The 17,893-nt window shown below is 45.6% G+C and overlaps 1 protein-coding gene across 4 annotated transcripts in view; it reads right to left on the reverse strand.

The window, feature by feature from the left end:
• The window catches only part of MEIS1 (Meis homeobox 1), a 110,289-nt gene that overhangs the window by 86,419 nt on the left and 5,977 nt on the right, over window positions 1-17,893 (reverse strand). For 2 of the 4 annotated variants that reach the window (XM_082050098.1, XM_082050100.1), the window contains exons 5-7: window positions 17,776-17,826; window positions 16,247-16,393; window positions 10,778-10,798 (exon numbers count right to left, since the gene is read on the reverse strand). In XM_082050098.1, the coding sequence (XP_081906224.1) occupies window positions 10,778-10,798; window positions 16,247-16,393; window positions 17,776-17,826 (219 nt within the window). The remainder of the gene's footprint in view (window positions 1-10,777; window positions 10,799-16,246; window positions 16,394-17,775; window positions 17,827-17,893) is intronic. The other 2 variants (XM_082050099.1, XM_082050101.1) reach the window with 1 other exon arrangement.

The raw sequence follows: 17,893 nt of genomic DNA on the forward strand, positions 1-17,893 counted from the left end.
GATATTGTTGGGGGATTAAATTAATTAGCGACTGTAAAACACGTTGAGTTCTTCCAAAGGGAGACTTTAGAGAAGTGCAAAGTAATATAAATTAATCACTCCATTACATAGGCTTGCTCATTCCAGAGGAGGGTCTCAGCCACGTGGTCGTGACAATAGTGTATAAATAAGGATAATGGCCCATTATGACTCGGGCTTATCCATTAGTCACCATTTAGCTGAGAACGGACACTGCGGCATGGACTGGGAGTCACTGATAATCCTTTTTTAGTAGCTTTTATCGTTCTCTTCCAAGCTTGCCCTTACCCCAACATCCAACTGAAACTTTCAGCCCAAATCTTTGCAAAATCAAGAACACAGCAGCAAAATCGAGAACACACGAGCAAAATCCTTTCGGGATTTCAAGACTGTAAATTCCCATGATTTAAACTGGTTTTGCACCACTGCCTTTCTCACTGGTCAATAGTTTCTAGTGCCAAAACCTTGGTCCAGCTGGTGACTGATTCGAGTCATGGTCGCATGACCGATTTAAAATAAAAGAGGATTCAGGTGCCTTAATGCTGCACCACTTTAAGGGCAAAAGATCTTCTACAAGGGCTGTTTTATCTTGGCCTGTGGCATCTGAAATACATTTCCTGACTTTTGTTTTGGTTCTGAAGCTTGTTGAGTACGCTGATACAAGTAGGGGGGAAAAGAAGGGAGAAGGTAAGGAAGCAACAAAAATGTTTTGTGCACTTAAACAACCTCAGAAGAACCAGTTGCCTCCCATGACCATTAGCAGGTGCTTCATCCATTTAGGGGATAAGCTGGGCTAAAAAGCACAAGCCCCAGCAGGTACAAGCACCGATGGCCCCATCAAAGCGAGGACCGCATTTGATGAGGCCTCCAAAGCAGTTATTGACTTGTGTCACAGTGAACATCAAGCCTTAATAAACAAAAAAGCTACAGACAAATTTATTTGGTTAATGGCTGAATGGGAGAGTCAATATAAACAGCATTACATACGCTTATTACTGCAATCCAACAACAGGTGGGCTTTGAGTCAAGTTAACACTAACACGCAGTGGGGGAAAAACCACTGCCTTCTGCTTATATTATAGAATAAAATGGATATTTTTATCACCAAGCATGTGAAAGGGAAAAAAAAAAAAACAAAACAACAAAAAAAGAGGTCCTGGCCAAGGAACAAAAGGCTTGACCATAAGTACATAAATAAAAGAAATCGCTTTCTATTACAGGTGATAAAAATTGTACTCAGCATCTTTTGATATATATCTTCTCAAAAGTTTTGTGAGCACAGCCCTCTTGTGGGCTCATTTGTGTTTGTGTAACAACTGGAGATGGGGAACGGCTAATTCCTTTAGCTGTTGGACAAACCTCCGCTCCTCCAGGCTACGAGAGAACTGGCTGCAGGTATAATCATTCATCCCTTCGCCCTGGAGGAACTGAGCTGCTGCCAGTAATTTGTCAACATAATTTGGGCTTATTGTTTTCCTTCTGAAGTTTTATCCTATTTTCTTTTCCTAAATTAAATACTTATTCATTAGGAATAAAAAAGTCATGCATTATGTTTGAAAAGTTCTTCTGATCTTTCTTAACTCCTCCCTTCCAAAAACCTTCCCCCGATCCTCTTGAGGGTACGGATGCACCATGTTAAGAAATACTTGTGCTCACTAGAGGCAGGAACTCAAAGAAGTTAGGGGGCTGCTTCATAACGTCATCGCATCCACCTCCTACAAACCCATCTATTTCGCAAGGATTTACTTCTTGCATATTTTATCCTCCCGGTCATTGGCTATACTGATGTCCTCAACCTCACTTGGGCAAAACATTCAATACAGCTGTTCAATACCTTAAGTGCATAATCCACTGTTCCAATGCTGAAGCTAGAGCTACATGATAGACAGACATGGTGGTGTCAGTCCAGAAGCCTTATCCCGCTTCGCTTCTAGAGAGGATGCCTAGTAACAATCCTCAGGTAGCCTGTTCCTCAGCCAGCATAAAAGACAGTTTTTGAATTCTCTCTTAATTGGGAAGAAAACCTTGGAAACCATAAATTGGTAATCAGGATTAAAAATATACTTGGATAATGTTAAAAATATGCCATGTATTTCCTACATTACACACACACAGTTTATTCCAATCTCTGTCACGTGTGGACTTTCAGGGACCCTGAAATTCACAGTCATGACTACCATGATTTTTGGAGAGGACCCACTCATGGCTTTGCCATCCGAACATCTCGTGGGGCTAACCAAGGCTGCCAGCCAGCAACCCCACCTTCCAGCCCACCCAAGCCCAACGGGGACATCGCACACAACACAGCCAAAACCGAGGGGGTCAGAACAAATGATACACGCAGGAACCTCAAAATGCTGCAAAACAGATGCTTTTTAGTGCCAATAACTCTTCCATAATCTGCTTCATGCAACCTTGATTCAGAGGCAAACGATTTTTAACAGAACAACAACAAAAGGCAGAAACAGCAGGTTCGGATGGAAAAGAGGTGCCCCAAGTCGACAGAAATAAGGTCGTTGGAATGACAGACAGGCGATAACTCCGCCTGCAACTAAGCAGCACAGCGAGGGCGACTCTTGCACAGATGGAAACCTTTGCAGCATTAGTGGCGGCAGGGCCCGTCGAACTAAAAAGCAGAAGAAATTTTGCGTAGAAGTCTTAGCTCTGACCTGGATTTCCTTCCTAGCCCCAGAAAAGTTGGCAAGCTTTCTATCTTTAGTTTCCCCTTATTTCAAATGAGGATAAGACTCTTTGACTCTTCACAGCCTCATAGGAAAAATAAGACATAAGCTGTCTTTATGCGTGCAACACGGGACTGTTTCTGAGACAAACAGATAAAAGGAAATGAGAGCAGGTATCAATGCAAATACCACAGAGGCTAGAAAACTGGAAATAAACAGGACTTTAGCCACTGATTTTCACAAGGCCAGGATTTCACCTGAAGGGACGAGAGGCCCAAGCAACATTGCACAGCGCAAAGATCAAACCAACATCCACCAAACAAGGCGAGCTCTCTCCATTAGCCCTGCTATTGCGATTCATTGATGAACCTACCCAGGTTCGGAGAAGGAGCTAACACCTTAGTGCAGCACAACACCGCTTGTGTACCCACACAGGTATCTCTAACACAGCAGAGCTTTCTGATCCCCCCCCAACCCTCAGAGCATGGAGGACAAGCAGGTATGGAGAGGAGAGGCGCCTGAAAGCCCTAAACAGGCTGAACGGAAAAGAAAACACGAGTGCAAAACAACAGGTTGATAGCGCTTTCCAAAGGAAAAAGAATAATTAGAAGCAGCAAGCATAAACCACAAAAAAAATAAAGGAGAAAAAAATGGAGATCTTCAGTCTGGGTGGGACATAAAGATAAAAATGAAGGAGAAAAACCACAGCTCTTCTTCTCCAGGAGGCACCAAAGCCCTGTCAGTTCTGCAGGGGGAAGACTTCTGAAAAAAACACTTGTGTGCGTGCAGGGATGTGCATGTTCACACCAGAGGCACAGTCCCACCACCTTCCATGCTGAAATCAAACCTGCTGCACTTGGGGAACCAGCTCCGAAGTCCCTCTCTGGGGGACAGCAGGGGCAGCCGGACTTCCCAAGAGCAGGCTCCAGAACAACTCAAAAACACCTCCAGCAATAACAAACCTCTTTTTGAGATTTAGACCTCAGGTTTTCCTTCTTGCACTGGTGGTTGTTGCACGTGGTAGCCGTGATGGACACCCACAAAGCCTAAGCAGCACGGGTCTCAATCACAGCATGCCTTACATTTGATTGACTGTACTCCGTTCCTCATTTTTTAATCTCAGCTCAACATTAAACACCACTTTCCAGGCCAGGTTAACCGAGCCAGCTGATGGTGATGCAGAGTTTTTGTCTCCCACACAACAAACATCGACTAGTACTTTCTATTTAGAGCAACCTTGCATTGTAAACCTGTCTCCTCCCTTTGATAAGAGCCATATCGGTAGATAGCACTAATCCCTGTCCCTTTCTCAACACAAGGAAAAACAGCTTCACAGTAAGGGTAGATAAAATCACTGCTCCACATAGATTTTTGTAAGTCTAATACCATGCAGAAATACACAAAGTTGGCCCCAGACAACACCGCTACTTTCTGAAGGCTGGTGTGTTATGCTGTGAGGTGTCTTAGTCCTCCTTGGCTCCTACTGAATTTAATAGGACAGGAGTATTTTCCACGTCTTTCTAGACCAGGAAAAAGGCCTTCAGAGACAAATAAGAGTTTCCTGTTCAATATTTCATGTAATGATTCCTCTGAAGGTGTAAACAGGAAAAACGCCTCGCCACTTAGCCAGGAAAGGAACGTCTACTGTCACTTTTATTGCGTTTACGTGTTAAAAGTCATTTAGAAGGGGAACTGCCAGATGCCCAGGTCCGACAGAGATGGTGCAGGCTTTCAGGTGGCTGGCTGAGGTCCCACACCTGACCTGCTGGGAAGATTTGGGGTGAAAGGGAGCCCTCAACCTCCCCCACCCTTCTACACTACCAGGAGTTCAGCAGGAGTCAGCATTTTGGAGAGATCTGCACTTCACCCTGAACATGTGCGCTCAGGCAAACAGTGAGGGTTTACTTACTTACATCTCTAAGCATTGCTCTTACAGATTTTTAGGGTTAGTATCTTATGGGAAGACAAAGTTAACTCATCGAGGCACCTGCTGCAAATTTTGTCACATGCACTTAAAATACAGGCTCCAACTTCCAGCATCCCATCCGCCCAACTCGGGATTCTTGGGGAGGGAAAGCAGAAGCACAGCCCTCGCTCTGCAACAGCCCGACTTCATTTCAACTCCATCACAAGCAAAAAAGCCGAGCGTATGTCACAACTATCAAATGGTCTTTTTAGCTAACTGACAACAGACGCCATTTGGAGTCAGCGTATTTTGATTAGGGTGTATTGTTAGCAGGATTCAAGAGCCCGCTTGCCTCTCAGTGCTGTTCAACACCAAAATTAAATTGTGGTATAATTAGCTCCGCTCCAGCTACACCTTTCCATCCGAATGGATGCAATACCTGCAAAGGCTGCGCTGGGTATAAAACGTGTTCCTGATTATAAAACATTTGCTTAATCTTGAGGGCGCCGCCTTGTTTTTTAAGGCTCTCTGCAAGTCACGCACTCCGGTATGTGCTGCCCGTTATCTCCAGAAGGCTTAAAACTGGAATCCCCGTGATTCACATTTTCCAGCGCTCATGGCCAAACCCTCCCGCAGATCAATTCCTCCACTTTCTACCATTTCACAACAAGCCAAATCTGCGGCGCAGGCAGAAGCGGCCGAGCGGCCTGGCTCTGCTAGCCACAGGCCACTGAGCCGGTGGCCACAGGACAAGCCAAGCCCAGGCCGCAGGAGCCGGAGGAGGGCGAGCTCCAGGGGTGGCTCGCCAGGCTGAGGTGGCCGTGGCTCCCCGACGTCTCCACCCAGTCATTGAGGGATGGGTTGGAAGCACAGCTGGCTGCCAGAGTCACCCGAAAAAGCTGGGCTGAGAGGTCCCTGCGGCCTCGCTGTGCCCCCCTGGGAGGTTTTGGAGAACCCAGAGGGTCTCATAGCAACGTAGGGCTCCCGGCATGGCCCCAGGTGGACCTGTGCCACCACCCCACAAACACTTCCAGTCAACTCCACAGCTCCGCTCCTTCTGCAGAAGTTACTGACAGCATTGCTGCTCACCCCATCCAGCGCTTAAGTTTATCCCCGCCCCCTTTAAATACATTTTTAAAGTGGTAATTACACAGAAGATAGCAGAAGGGGCCAAAAACAAAGCACAAAGCCATTAAAAGCAACTTTCACCATCAGCCTTTTGGTTCAGCATAGCGCTTCTCTGTGACAACAAACAGAAATGCTTTGCTTTCTTTACACTATTTTCTTTAATTCATATACAGAGTGAAATAAATCACTTTAACATATCACTTCTTATACATCTCCTATACCTTGCTCTCACTATATGACATATAAATTAAGGTATCAACCCTACCTGATGACAAAAGAGAAGTAGAAAATATTAGCTCATAAGCAACTAATCGTCTCACCTCAAAACCTCAGTGATAGACTTGGGAAGAGCATCCATAAGTCCCCTCATGCTGCCAGCAGAGGAGGGTTCCCCATCCCTGTCCCTTCAAACACTTCTCCCTGCAAACCAAACCCCAGCTTGGTGCACACACATGCATTTAAGAACAAAATAAATCCTGCCTGCATGTACGAGTCATGTGCACACCATCACTCTGGCTTTAGGGAAAAATTATAATAAAAAAGAGATCACAGCGGTTACACGAATGTAGCAAGATGCGGTAGTACGTACCATACTTCTGCTACAAAGCTGTGCCACAAAGCACTGCGACCACTCATAGACATGGGAAAAGCACAGCAATGCTCAGCTAGCAGGTGGAAGCCACACTAGTAAAACTGGTTTGTGCAACAGGGAGGAGGGCCCAGACCTTCCTGGGGTAGCGCAGCTGCAAAATCCTCCACCAGGCAGAGAGGGGCAAAGGAGGGAATGGCTCAAGCACAGCAGACACGCTGCCTCCAGTGCGTGTGGGCAGCCTGCTCCATGCAGCTCTTCCCGAGCATCTGTACAAACACTGGCACCTCTTCATAGAATCATTTTGGTTGAAAGAGACCCTCAAGATCATCGAATCCAACCATAACTTAACTCTGGCACTAAACCATGTCCCTAAGAACCTCATCTACATGTCTTTCAAACCCCTCCAGGGATGGTGATGCCACCACTTCCCTGGGCAGCCTGTTCCAGTGCTTCACAACTCTTTCTGTGAATAAAATTTTCCTAATATCTAGTCTGAGCCTTCCCAGGCACAACTTGAGGCCATTTCCTCTCATCCTGAGCATCCGTGCAAACACCAGCACCTCTTCCCGAGCATCCCTGCAAACAGGGGGCAGCACGGGGAAGCTGCCTGCCACCAACTCACCCACGTGCTTGGAAGGCTTCTCTCCCCATGACCGTCAGTCTCCCACCGCAGTGACGCCCAGTGGTGTCACCCAGCCGCAGAGCCCCTGTTCACGTCAGGCACTGCCCAAAAAGCCTGAGTGAACACAAGGGGAGAGAGCCAAGTTGTGACTTCCAGCGACCTCGTGGAGACATGGCCGTACCCATTGCTGAAACACAGCCGCGGCCAGGACGTAGCAGAGCTCCTCCCCTGCAACACTGCACGACAGCACGCAAGAGAAGTTTCTTGAATTACAAGCCACAGAGACACTTCCCTCACCCAAAAATCTGGCCAACTCTACCCATGCAAGGTACCTCCAAGGTGCAGGGGCTAGTGGAAGAGCTCGGGCCAAGGCCACCGTGGCATGGCACATTCCTGTGCCTGCAACCCAAGGAGCGGAAGGGTCCTGTGCACCAGCTCAAGCCTAAAACCAAAGTGCCACCTACTGAGCCTGCAGCATCCATGTCCTCCCGAGGGGGTGTCCAGCAAGGGGCTGGCCATGCCTAATACTTGGCTTACCAGATCAAGCCCAGTCTCGGCAAGCAGTCACTGTCCACGCGAGATCACAGGACTCGGGTTGCTGCCAAGCATCAACAAGCAGATGATAGCCCACCTGAGATCAGGGACATCTCTGCACAGCCCACCACAACACGACGGGACAGGAGAATTTCACATCCAAGGGTACACCACAGCTTGTGCTGACAGAGCCTGCCCCGGCTGAGGGCAGGGCACAACGCCGATGGGACAAAACTCCTCGTGTGTCAGCCTTTAGATGTTCTTTTCTACCATTTCTATTTGCACAGACGACTGTCGCCCTGCACCCCTGCAAACAGGACGGACAAAGCCGCGGAGTTTTTAATCCGCTCTTCCCCTCTCCTCCCGAGAGCTACACAGCCTTAAATGGAGCTATTTAAAGCCAGTGTTAAAAACACCAGCGATGATCTGACCTTCTCAGTAACAACAAAACCAGACCAAAACCTAAAGACCAAATGAATGAAAAGAAAATTACAAGGTAAAGTTTGCCTTCCCTGAACGTGTGCCAGCTGCGAGACTCTAAGATTACATTGATGCAGCTTTCCAAATTTTAAATACAATAATTTTCTGTATTAAGGGCCCAGTAACGCTAATGGAAGCATAATTAGCCATTGATGCCATGCCCATATGAGAGAAGCTTGAAAAACTTAAATAAACTGTGAATGGCAGGATTAATACCACAGCTTTTCATTTTGTACAGCTGTTTGAATACAGTACACTGCCTGTGATGGCATCAGCTGTTGCTTTACTCTGGGTCCGTATTTCTGAAGTTAAAACAGGCAGTTCTTTTAAGCAAATTACAATCCACCCCCCTTATTGTTGGCCTGTTTATTTCAGCAAAGGGCGTCTGGATGCATATTTGCTTTACATTTTAAAAAAAGGGCAAAAAAAAAGCGTGCCAAACTGCAAATAAAATTAGCTGGCCAAATTCAAAGCCCGGCGATGCTAACAAGAGCATTTTAATTTACTGCAATGGCCCTTCAGGACGAAGGAGTAAGTAATGCAGTTTTGGAGATCATCTGCACAAGTGGGAATATCATATAGATGCCTGGAGAGTCCTTGAGAAAATAGCTCACCTCGGCTGCGATTGAAGAGGAAAGACAATACTTTGGTGAAATAGAATTCTGTATTTCTAGGAAAGGCTCCAATAGCAAATTGCTTACTAATGCAAGAAGCCTTGTAAATTTTATTATGAATGGAACGGCAACGGCAGGAGTATGACATGGCGCAGCATTTGCACATACGGCTTAGCCAGTAAAAAGTAAATAAATAGGTTACTTATAAGCTTTAGAAGACATCCAAAAATACTTCTGACAAAAACTCGAGCTCAGTGAACTCCAAGCAAAAATATAAACCAGCTTCCAAAACTATCTTGCCGTTATTTTTTTCACTAGGTAAGTTAGTTGTCCTACAACTTAATTTTCAGTCCTTGGTTTTACGGTTGGAAATATCCACTGAAAAGAGTTAATCTACATTTCCTCGCTGTCTTTAAAAACTGGCTTATCAGTGGACGCGGAAGAAATGACCTACGCAGGGAGCACGTCAGGATAGCAAACCACCATCGCAAAATAAAATTCTCAAATTACCAGGAGGAGGACTGATACCAGGGGGAGCCTAATGCCATGTTCACCTGGAAAACACAACCCCCAAACCGCAGCCCCCCTGGGAGGGGTGCAGGCAGCTCCCCCACCGCCTCACAGCTTGGCCGAGCCATTCTCCGTGCCGTCTCATCCGAATCCAGCCCCACATCGCTGTAAAACTTCCCAATTTTCTTCCCAGGCAGCACTAAAAAACCAATATCCCCCTTGAGCTGTGGGAGCAGAAGGAGAGGAGCAGCCCCGGCCGGGGCGATGACAAACACCGGCGCTTAAATGCGGCTACAGAGAGAAAAATGCCTAATGAAAAGCTCACCTAAAGCTCGCGGGGAGCCCGCGCCCGGCCGGCCGAACCTCTCCAGAGCGGCAGGCGTGAGGCCGGGAGGACGCTGGGGAAAGACGAATTAACTAAAAGTTAATGTGGATGTTCTCATTCAAAAGAAAAGTGGCCTACTCCAAAGGGGATTAGGCTAAAGTGAACTAAGGCCACTTTACTTCTGAATGAGAGCATCCACACAATAGTGCAATGCACTTTAACTAATGCACTTTAATTTTACACCCAATCAATTTGTCTTACCTCTCCTGAGTGTCCTTGTGTGGACAAACCCAGAGATTCATCGAGTTTTGAGGCCAGACGGGGACCATTAGATCAACCCATCTCGCTCCCCGCGCATTACGGGCCATCGCTTTTCACAGTTATCTCTTTATTGATCCCCAAAACTCATGGATGACTAACGTATAACCTCCAATGGGGGAAAAAGCATTTCTTCAATGGGGCGCCTGGCCTGGACTTGAAGACACTTGCAAAACAAGAAGCCGCTTGGAGAACAAGAAGCCACCATGACTTTCGGCAGCCTGTTGCGCTGCCAGCGAAAGTAAGAACAGACAAATTTGGGTGCAAATCCATTTCTTTCCATCCTGCCTTCCCCATGCCCAGGAAGTTAGCAAGGAAATGGCAGTGTCTGTATTGTAACTTTTAAATATATATATATATATTTTTTTTTTAAATAGCAAACAGGCCCTTTGCCTTCAAGACAAACTCGGGTTTTTTTAAATTCACCTCACCAACATTTACATTTTCAACATTTGCCCAGATGTCTACCGATGAATCTCAAACCCTCCTTTCCAAAATCCAATAACTCTCAGAAACTACTCACCGCCTGCGCTATCGCCTTTGTGCGCACAACAACCCACGTAAGCCCGAAACCTCCACGTCATTCTTCACCCCTCCAACAAATACACCCGAAAATAAATAAATGAAGCCGCGATGGCAACAAGCAGCGAGACAACTCAAGGTTGCAAAGGCAATGGGGATCCCCCGCGCCAGCTAACAGAGACAAGACCCCCCCACTGCCACAAAGGGGCTGAAGCGTCCCAGGGATCTCACCCAGATTAACAAAATCGTGTCCCAAAGACACCAGCCTGCATGGATTCTGCCCTCACCTACGTTCCAAGGCTGGGTTACATCTCTTTTAATTATTTTTTTCTCCTTTTGAAGGTAATAAAAGGGAAACGGCAACCACACTAAGCACATGCCAAAGAAAAGCTGAACCAACAGCCGGAGAGCTGCCTGTAAGTCATGTTACAGAATATCAGCAGCAGGTTAGATATGGGGCTGTTAATCGGGGACAGAAATACACTCAAACACGGCAAAACACAAAATATTCACTCTGTTAGACTTACCCTCTCCAAATATTGCTGTGACTGCAGGAATAAAAAAAGAAATATATATATATATATATATAAACCACTAATTTCCAAATTTGCCGTGTGACTCAAAGCCTGCTCTGAGCAACTGAGCATCAGGAGAGGGAGGTAGCACACCAAGGACACAAGGTGACATTGCAGTGCACCCCGCTCTCTCCTTCTCCCACACACTCCTCTTTACTTTCTTAAATTTGTTTAGATTACACAAGGTATCTCCTAACTGCACGCTCGTGTGACCAAAAAAACCTCAAACGCAGGAACGCAAAACAACAACAACAAAGAGACTCGCTAATTTGAAGAAGCTGTGTTGGATTTTCACTGCTTTTTAAAGCAGTATTTATCAGCACAACCTATGCTCACTCGTTTTGATGGAGCACGATATAATCTGATTTTTAAGTGCTAACATTGCCCACTCCGGGCTGCAGTAACCCTTCTGTGTGCAGAGCCCATTACTGTTATTGCTGCCTCCGGATGAGCAGCCGGGGAGGACTCAAACCCTCAGCCATAAAACCTAAATTTAAGGTAAAACTCATTTTTTCACAACTTCCTTGCAAACCTCCAAGTTGCCCCCAAATAACAATCCGCGCCGCAAAGACATCGCGAACTCCCACTTATGGGAATGCCTTGGGATATGCTTGCAAGTGTTTAGGATGAGTTCCAGTGTTACTTGGGGTTTAAACTCAGCTCTGTCAGGTTTGACATTGAAAAGGATGCAAAAAATTAGGAAATTAAAACTATCTTTGGCAACAAAGATAACCTTGGTCTGAAAAACTACACTCGGACTTTAGGCCGAGCATGCAACTTAAGGACGGCAGCAAATACTGTACCCAGCAGTTAGGATGGACACATTTGGGCATTTGAATGATTTAGAACACAAAACCAACAAAATATTCTTGAATTGAAATGAAATAATAAATTAAAGAAAATAGATCCAATCTCGTCTACTTAACAATATATTTCCTTACTTAAAGAAACAGAGGAAAATCTTATTTTGCTAATACAATTTCAGCTACAGTGTTTTGGATGGTAAGAGGTCCGGAACATAAATTAACATGATTTATCATTACATTAAATAGTCCACCAAACTTAGGCATGGTAACAGCTCCTAAATATCACAGCAAAAAAAAATTACCCTGAAAAAAAGGATTCACTGGCACAAGGTGGCATAAAGTCAAAGGAAGAAAATTAAACTTTGAGTCTTTTAAACTTTATTTTATTGGTCTTCCTCAGATGTAACACTTTTATTATTAATTCTACCTTGCACCCTCTGCACCACATCTATTATATTGATGCCCGTCCTTCTAATATGGGAGCATATGTACTGAAGCCAGCAATATTCTTAGCTCCCCCCACTTAAAACCATACATGATTTGAAAATACCTGTGAATTATTTTTGTATTGGCTGCAAGGTATAGCTAATATATTTGAAAGATCTGGGAGAGTTAGTCTAGTCATAACCGGTCAATGTCCTAAACAACCCATCCACCTTCACATATGCTATATATCGCATTCTAGTTTATGATTCTTTCTTTGTAAAGAACATATTTGAAGCAATTTTTCCATTAAAAAAAATGCTGTCTACCCGCATTTTGTTAAATAAACTCTGCAACTGCACGCATTGAAAAAAAAACTACTGTAACATAAATAGAAGTGTTGCTTTCTTATATACATATATATATGATATACTATCATCCAAGAAGGGCCATCTAAAACGCCACAGTTGCAAACATTTAAGACTGTCACAAAAAATGACTGAGACTCTAGTATCAGTTTACTATCCTCCAACAATTTTCCTGACAGTGGAGTCAAATAATGTTGAATTATGGACCTTCTTACAGGAAGTCTTATTTCATGTTCATTTTTTGATCATTTCCCTCCTAGTCCCTATAGGAATTCGGCTCTTTGCCGATTTGCCTTTAAAAGTTTCTGAACACGTAATTAGCTTGTGCATTAGTAAATGATAATTTTTGTCAAGTAACACCAGTGTGGATTTGCTCAACAAGTTTATTTTCCATAAGAAAATATTGGCTTGTCCCAATAAAATCTGTCTTACGCTGCTAATGCACTTCATTTGAATGCAGCGGGTACTTCATACAGTGTTTTTCTTCAATTACTTTCTGTAGGGACAATCTTGTAGGAGAATATTATGGTTTGGACTAGAGCACCTGAGTGCCAAGGTGATGCGGCTTCAAGAAAACAGCCTCACAGTAATACTTTAGAATTACTTAAGAAACTGAATTTCTGCTAACTGACTACAGTCTTAGGGGCTTTTTTTACCTAATTGGAGGGAGTTTTCCCAGTCACAACACGCCACAGCTGTGTTTTAAATCTTTCCGGGCTCCGACAAACATTTGAAAATTTAAACACGTAAATGTTTGAAAAGCTAATGATTAAAAAAGGTTTATTTTGAAACTTTTGAGGATGGGTGCAATCCTTCAGCTTAGGGTTTTTTGAAAGTTCCGGGGCCTGGTTGATCTCGAGTTCAATTATCCCCAACAAAAAACCCAAACTCCCGCCTTGTACTTTCTGGGGCCGTAATGGTAAACAAGAACTCTGCAGGTCCCCCCCGGCAGGCAGCGGGGTCACGCCCGTGGGAGAAGGATGCTATTTTAGTGACCTATTGCCACTGAGCTAGTTAAATCACTGAACAATGGTTAGTGTTATGGGGCTTTACTTTGCAAAATCTAGCATTAGTGTCATTGCTTTCCATTAACCGGGGGGGACTTAAAGGCACTGGCATTGAGGGGCCTATAAGGAAAGGATAAATAAGGGGAAACCAATAAATTAAAAAACACCCACCCTGTTAACTGTAACCTTTACTGCCACAATATAAGAAAATGTAATTAAATCCGTAATAAAAGCTTTTTACATACTTACTCTTTTACTACTCTCAAAAGCACAACCGTGGCCAGGCGGAGGGACAGCCTGGACCCGCACCCAGGATCCAGCCCCTCTCTCCCGCCGCCCGGCCCTGCGCACCCGCGCTGCCATAGACGCGCACCGCGCAGGGACATCCTAATTAGCCGCCCCGGCGACAACCACTCAACACCTTATTATTTAACCATTAAGGCCCAGATACTGCCGGCCCCGCCGGGGCCGGACTTGGTACCGGAGTTTACCGGGGGCGCGGGGCGGCCACGCATCCCCTCGGTAAAACCCATTTCCTCCCCGGGCGCAACCTCCGCGGTCCCCCTTGTGCCGCCCGCCCGCCCTCCGCGGGTTTTATCCGCCGCCTCGTCGGCCAGAGGAAGCGGGGGGAAAAGCGCATTTTTCCGCCTTTTTCCTTCGACGGGGAAAGCAAAGCCCCGCTGGCCGCGCAGCTCCGCGGATGCGGAGTGGTGGCAGCGGCGGGGCTGCGCGTCCCCCTGCCCGGCGAAGAGCTCGGGCTCCCCGGGGAGGCCGCCCGGCCCCGCGGCTGGCGCAGCGGCCGCGCAAGCCGGAGGTGCCGGGGCTGAGCCCCGCGGCGCTGCGCGGCCGCCCCGCGCACCGGGAGAGGGGCCGGCGCCCGGCGCGCAACGTCCGCGCTCCTGGCGAAAAGGGGGTGGGGGATACGGACACCACACGACACCCCCCTCTCCCGACAACCCCAAAACTAAAGCTTCATTTCTTTAGCTTTCACTTTAATAAAATAATGATTCGTTGGGAAAATGGGGTATAAATCTTCATTTTGGAGGCAATTAAAGTGTTGATTTCATTCGTGCCCCTGAGCGATTCTTGTAATTTGCTCAAATAGCTTTATGTACCCAGCACTCCAGAGCTTTTAGAAACCCATTTTCTAGTTAGACTTGTTGGATTACAATTTTTATTCAACAGCAGCGAGCCGAGCTTCCCTCAGCTCGACCCTCGCTGTAGGGCTCCCCTCGCTTTAAAGCACCGCGCCGGGCGGGAGCATCTTCCCCGGCCCCGGGAGCATCTTCCCCGGCCCGCCTCGCCGGGCACCTCCCTGCCGCACCGCCCTCCGCCCGCCCCGCGAAGCTTTTCCCCTTCGCAGCAAAATTAGGGGAAAAATAAATAAAGGCAAACCACATATGGGCACATAAACCCCCGTTTAAAAAAGTTCATGCCTTCCTTCCAGCCTGCCTCCCCCTGCCACGGCACGATCAGCGGCCCGATAGCCTTTGGCACATGGGAGAAAATATTTAAGATACTGCCCACGCTGCAATGAAACGCACCTTGATGTCGGTAATCTATAAAATAACTCCTGGCTGACAGTGCTGGTGATAATGGCAAAGCGGCTGAGGAAACTCCTGTCTGCTTGACTGCGCCTTGCTTGAACAAAAGGAAACCTCCAGAGTCGGGAGCTGATTACTCCTAAGACTGTATTTACGAAGCTGATCATAAAGAAACAACTTGAGCTTTTTAGTCGGGATTTTTTTTTGTCTAGGGTCCCCTCTCTCGCAGCCAAAGCACTGCTACCCCTCGGTTGAGAGAAAGAAAACCCGCCGATTTACCCAACTTGTAAAAAAAAAGCCAAATCTCGGCCAGTTCCATCATCTAGGAGCTTAATTTAGCTCTGAGCACCTCCTGAATTAGCCCCAAACGCTCCCATTAAAAGGCAAGAATGCCAGTCTCAGCCCAGCGCAGGGGACAGAGGCAGGAGAAGGGAAAGGCGGTTTTTCCCAAACCATCCAGCTTTCCCAAACCATCCATCCAGCTTTCCGAAGCCATCCCTATTTCCCACATCGGCTACAGCCGGCATGAACGGTTTGAACCATCCCAGGCAAAACCTGGACACCGTCAAAGCCAAGGGCTTTTGCTGGCTTGGTTTTGAGGTTTGGATCTAGTTGTTTGTTTATTTTTTAAAGAGGGGGGTTGAAAACTTGCAAGATCAAGGAAAATAATTTAAAACCTGGGTCCAGCTTTATTTTCTCCCCCCCCTCCCCTTTTTTTTTTTCTATTAAGTAAAATAAAATGGGCGCGTTTGCAGCAGGCAGGCGTGCACAAAGCAATGTTCACTGAAGTCTAAAAGCGTTCGGCCAAGGAAAACTGACAAGACGGACTAATGAACCGTAGAGACGGGAAGAAAATAGCCAGTATTTGCTAGATTTCAAACTCTCTCTGTCTTACCCGGACCACCTATCTCGGATTTTATTATTATTTTGGTAAACGGCTCGAGCCCTTCCTTTCCTAAGCCACCAAGAAGCCAGCGATTCATGGATACCACTTCTATTATTGTAAAGGGTAAATAAAATAAAGACAAAAATTAAAAGCGACAAGGAACAGGTCGAGTTTGCAGGCAATGCTTTTACAAGCTCATCTCGCCAGGTCGAATCCGGGAGCAAGCCTTAATGAAGCAATAATAGCCACATTATTCAAAAATTTTCATTTCGATGGAAATTTATCTAAAAGGGACTTAATCATATGCAAATAATAAAAGGAGGCGTAGTGACCCAGCAAGCGATCTGCATACAAATTTCAGCGTGTGCGGCATTGGCGAGATCATACCTGATCTGTTAGATTTGCTGATCTTGTTATGTCTTCACTGTCCGATTTTGATCCGCCCTCTCTATCGTCTATGACCAAATCGATAGGCATTTTTCCTTTCAAACAGCTAATATACCGGTGGCAGAAATTGTCACATAATTCGTGTACCTACATTATGACAGAAGTTAAAAAAAAAGGGGGGGGGGAGGTGGAAAAGAAAAAAAAAAGAGGAAAAAGGAAGAAAATATAATCAGGAATATGTAAGTAAAATTGACAAGTGCAACCAGTCTCCCCCCTTCACCTCTGTGACATCAAAAGTCCTAAATAGGGGAAACACACTGCAATTATTCCCCCGAGACCTCTAGACGCATCCAGAATTAGGAATAACTTTCTTTTCTCGCAAAATAGAGATATCCCAGAAAATTGACAGTGACAAGATGATTCACAGGCTACAACATATTCAACACCCGTGTTAAATTCATCTGCTCCCGGAGCTGTGGCCATTAGAGAGGTGACCTGCATGGGTGACATTTAAGGTAAACTATTTAATTTCATCCAGTTATTTCATCATAAACCCTTTCCAAAGGGGTATGAGGACAGAAAAAAGGATTTAAACAAAAAAAAAAAAATCCCAATGAACTGGGCTGAAATACATTCTAGGCATCTGTGTCCTGAAATCCCCAGTTGCCCTGATAGACTCGTACCTGAGCCGCCTCTATTAATGGGCAGATTTTAACACATTTTGGGTAGAGCAAGAACAACCTGCCAGTTATGGTTAGATAAAGTGGCTGAGGCTCCCGAGAAACTTTTCAACTATTTAAAAACCTCTCAAAATGTTTATTTTTAGGAGAAAGGGAATTCTCTTCTAGGCCAGCTATCAATGACACGTAAAAAATCCTCAGGAAACCAGAGCACGCTTCCAATTTAACGTGAGCTCAGATGACACCACCTTCTTAGAAATTAGCATTCTCCCTCCTAAGATTTCTAAAATAGCCAGCAAAAATCAACCCTGCATTTAGGCTGCAATCTCTTTCTTCTGCTCAGAGGTGTACAATATTCCCAGGAACAAGAGACAGACACAACTATCAACTCTGCTTTGTCTCTGCAAAATGTTACAGGACAATCCGTGCCCTGAGCCTGACCTGCAGATGGCTCTTAAAAAAAAAATACATTCCCCATCCTAACTAACTGCAACCAGGGTCTCTTCCCCACCACCACCATGAAAAAATAAAATATATATTTTTAATAAAAATCACGATTTCTGGGGCTTGGCTGAGTCACCCATTTCAAGTCTCATCTGCGGCACCACAGAACTGCAAGTATTTATACAAAGCCAGCAAAGTATTACAATGAACACAAGGCCTGTGCGTTTGAGAGCCCGGTTTTAAAGGCTGAAATTGTAATTAAACTGCGAAGAGAAATGGACGCCAAGATTGGTCTTGACACTAATTACCAGAAAGAAAGACATTTATGCAAATTTACCAGAAGCCTGAACTTCAGCAGTACTGAAACGGAGGAAGAAGAAAGAGAGAGAGAGAGACAAAAATTACCTTCTCTAATTCCAACAGATGAAACCTTAATACTTGTATGGCTTGAATCATCTGCAAAGATACAAACAACATGAGTATTTATCGGATTCCTGGATTTGAGGATATTTCCCACAGCCGC

Source organism: Streptopelia decaocto (assembly GCF_964273445.1).
Source record: "Streptopelia decaocto genome assembly, chromosome: 3".
Classification (NCBI taxonomy): Eukaryota; Metazoa; Chordata; class Aves; order Columbiformes; family Columbidae; genus Streptopelia; species Streptopelia decaocto.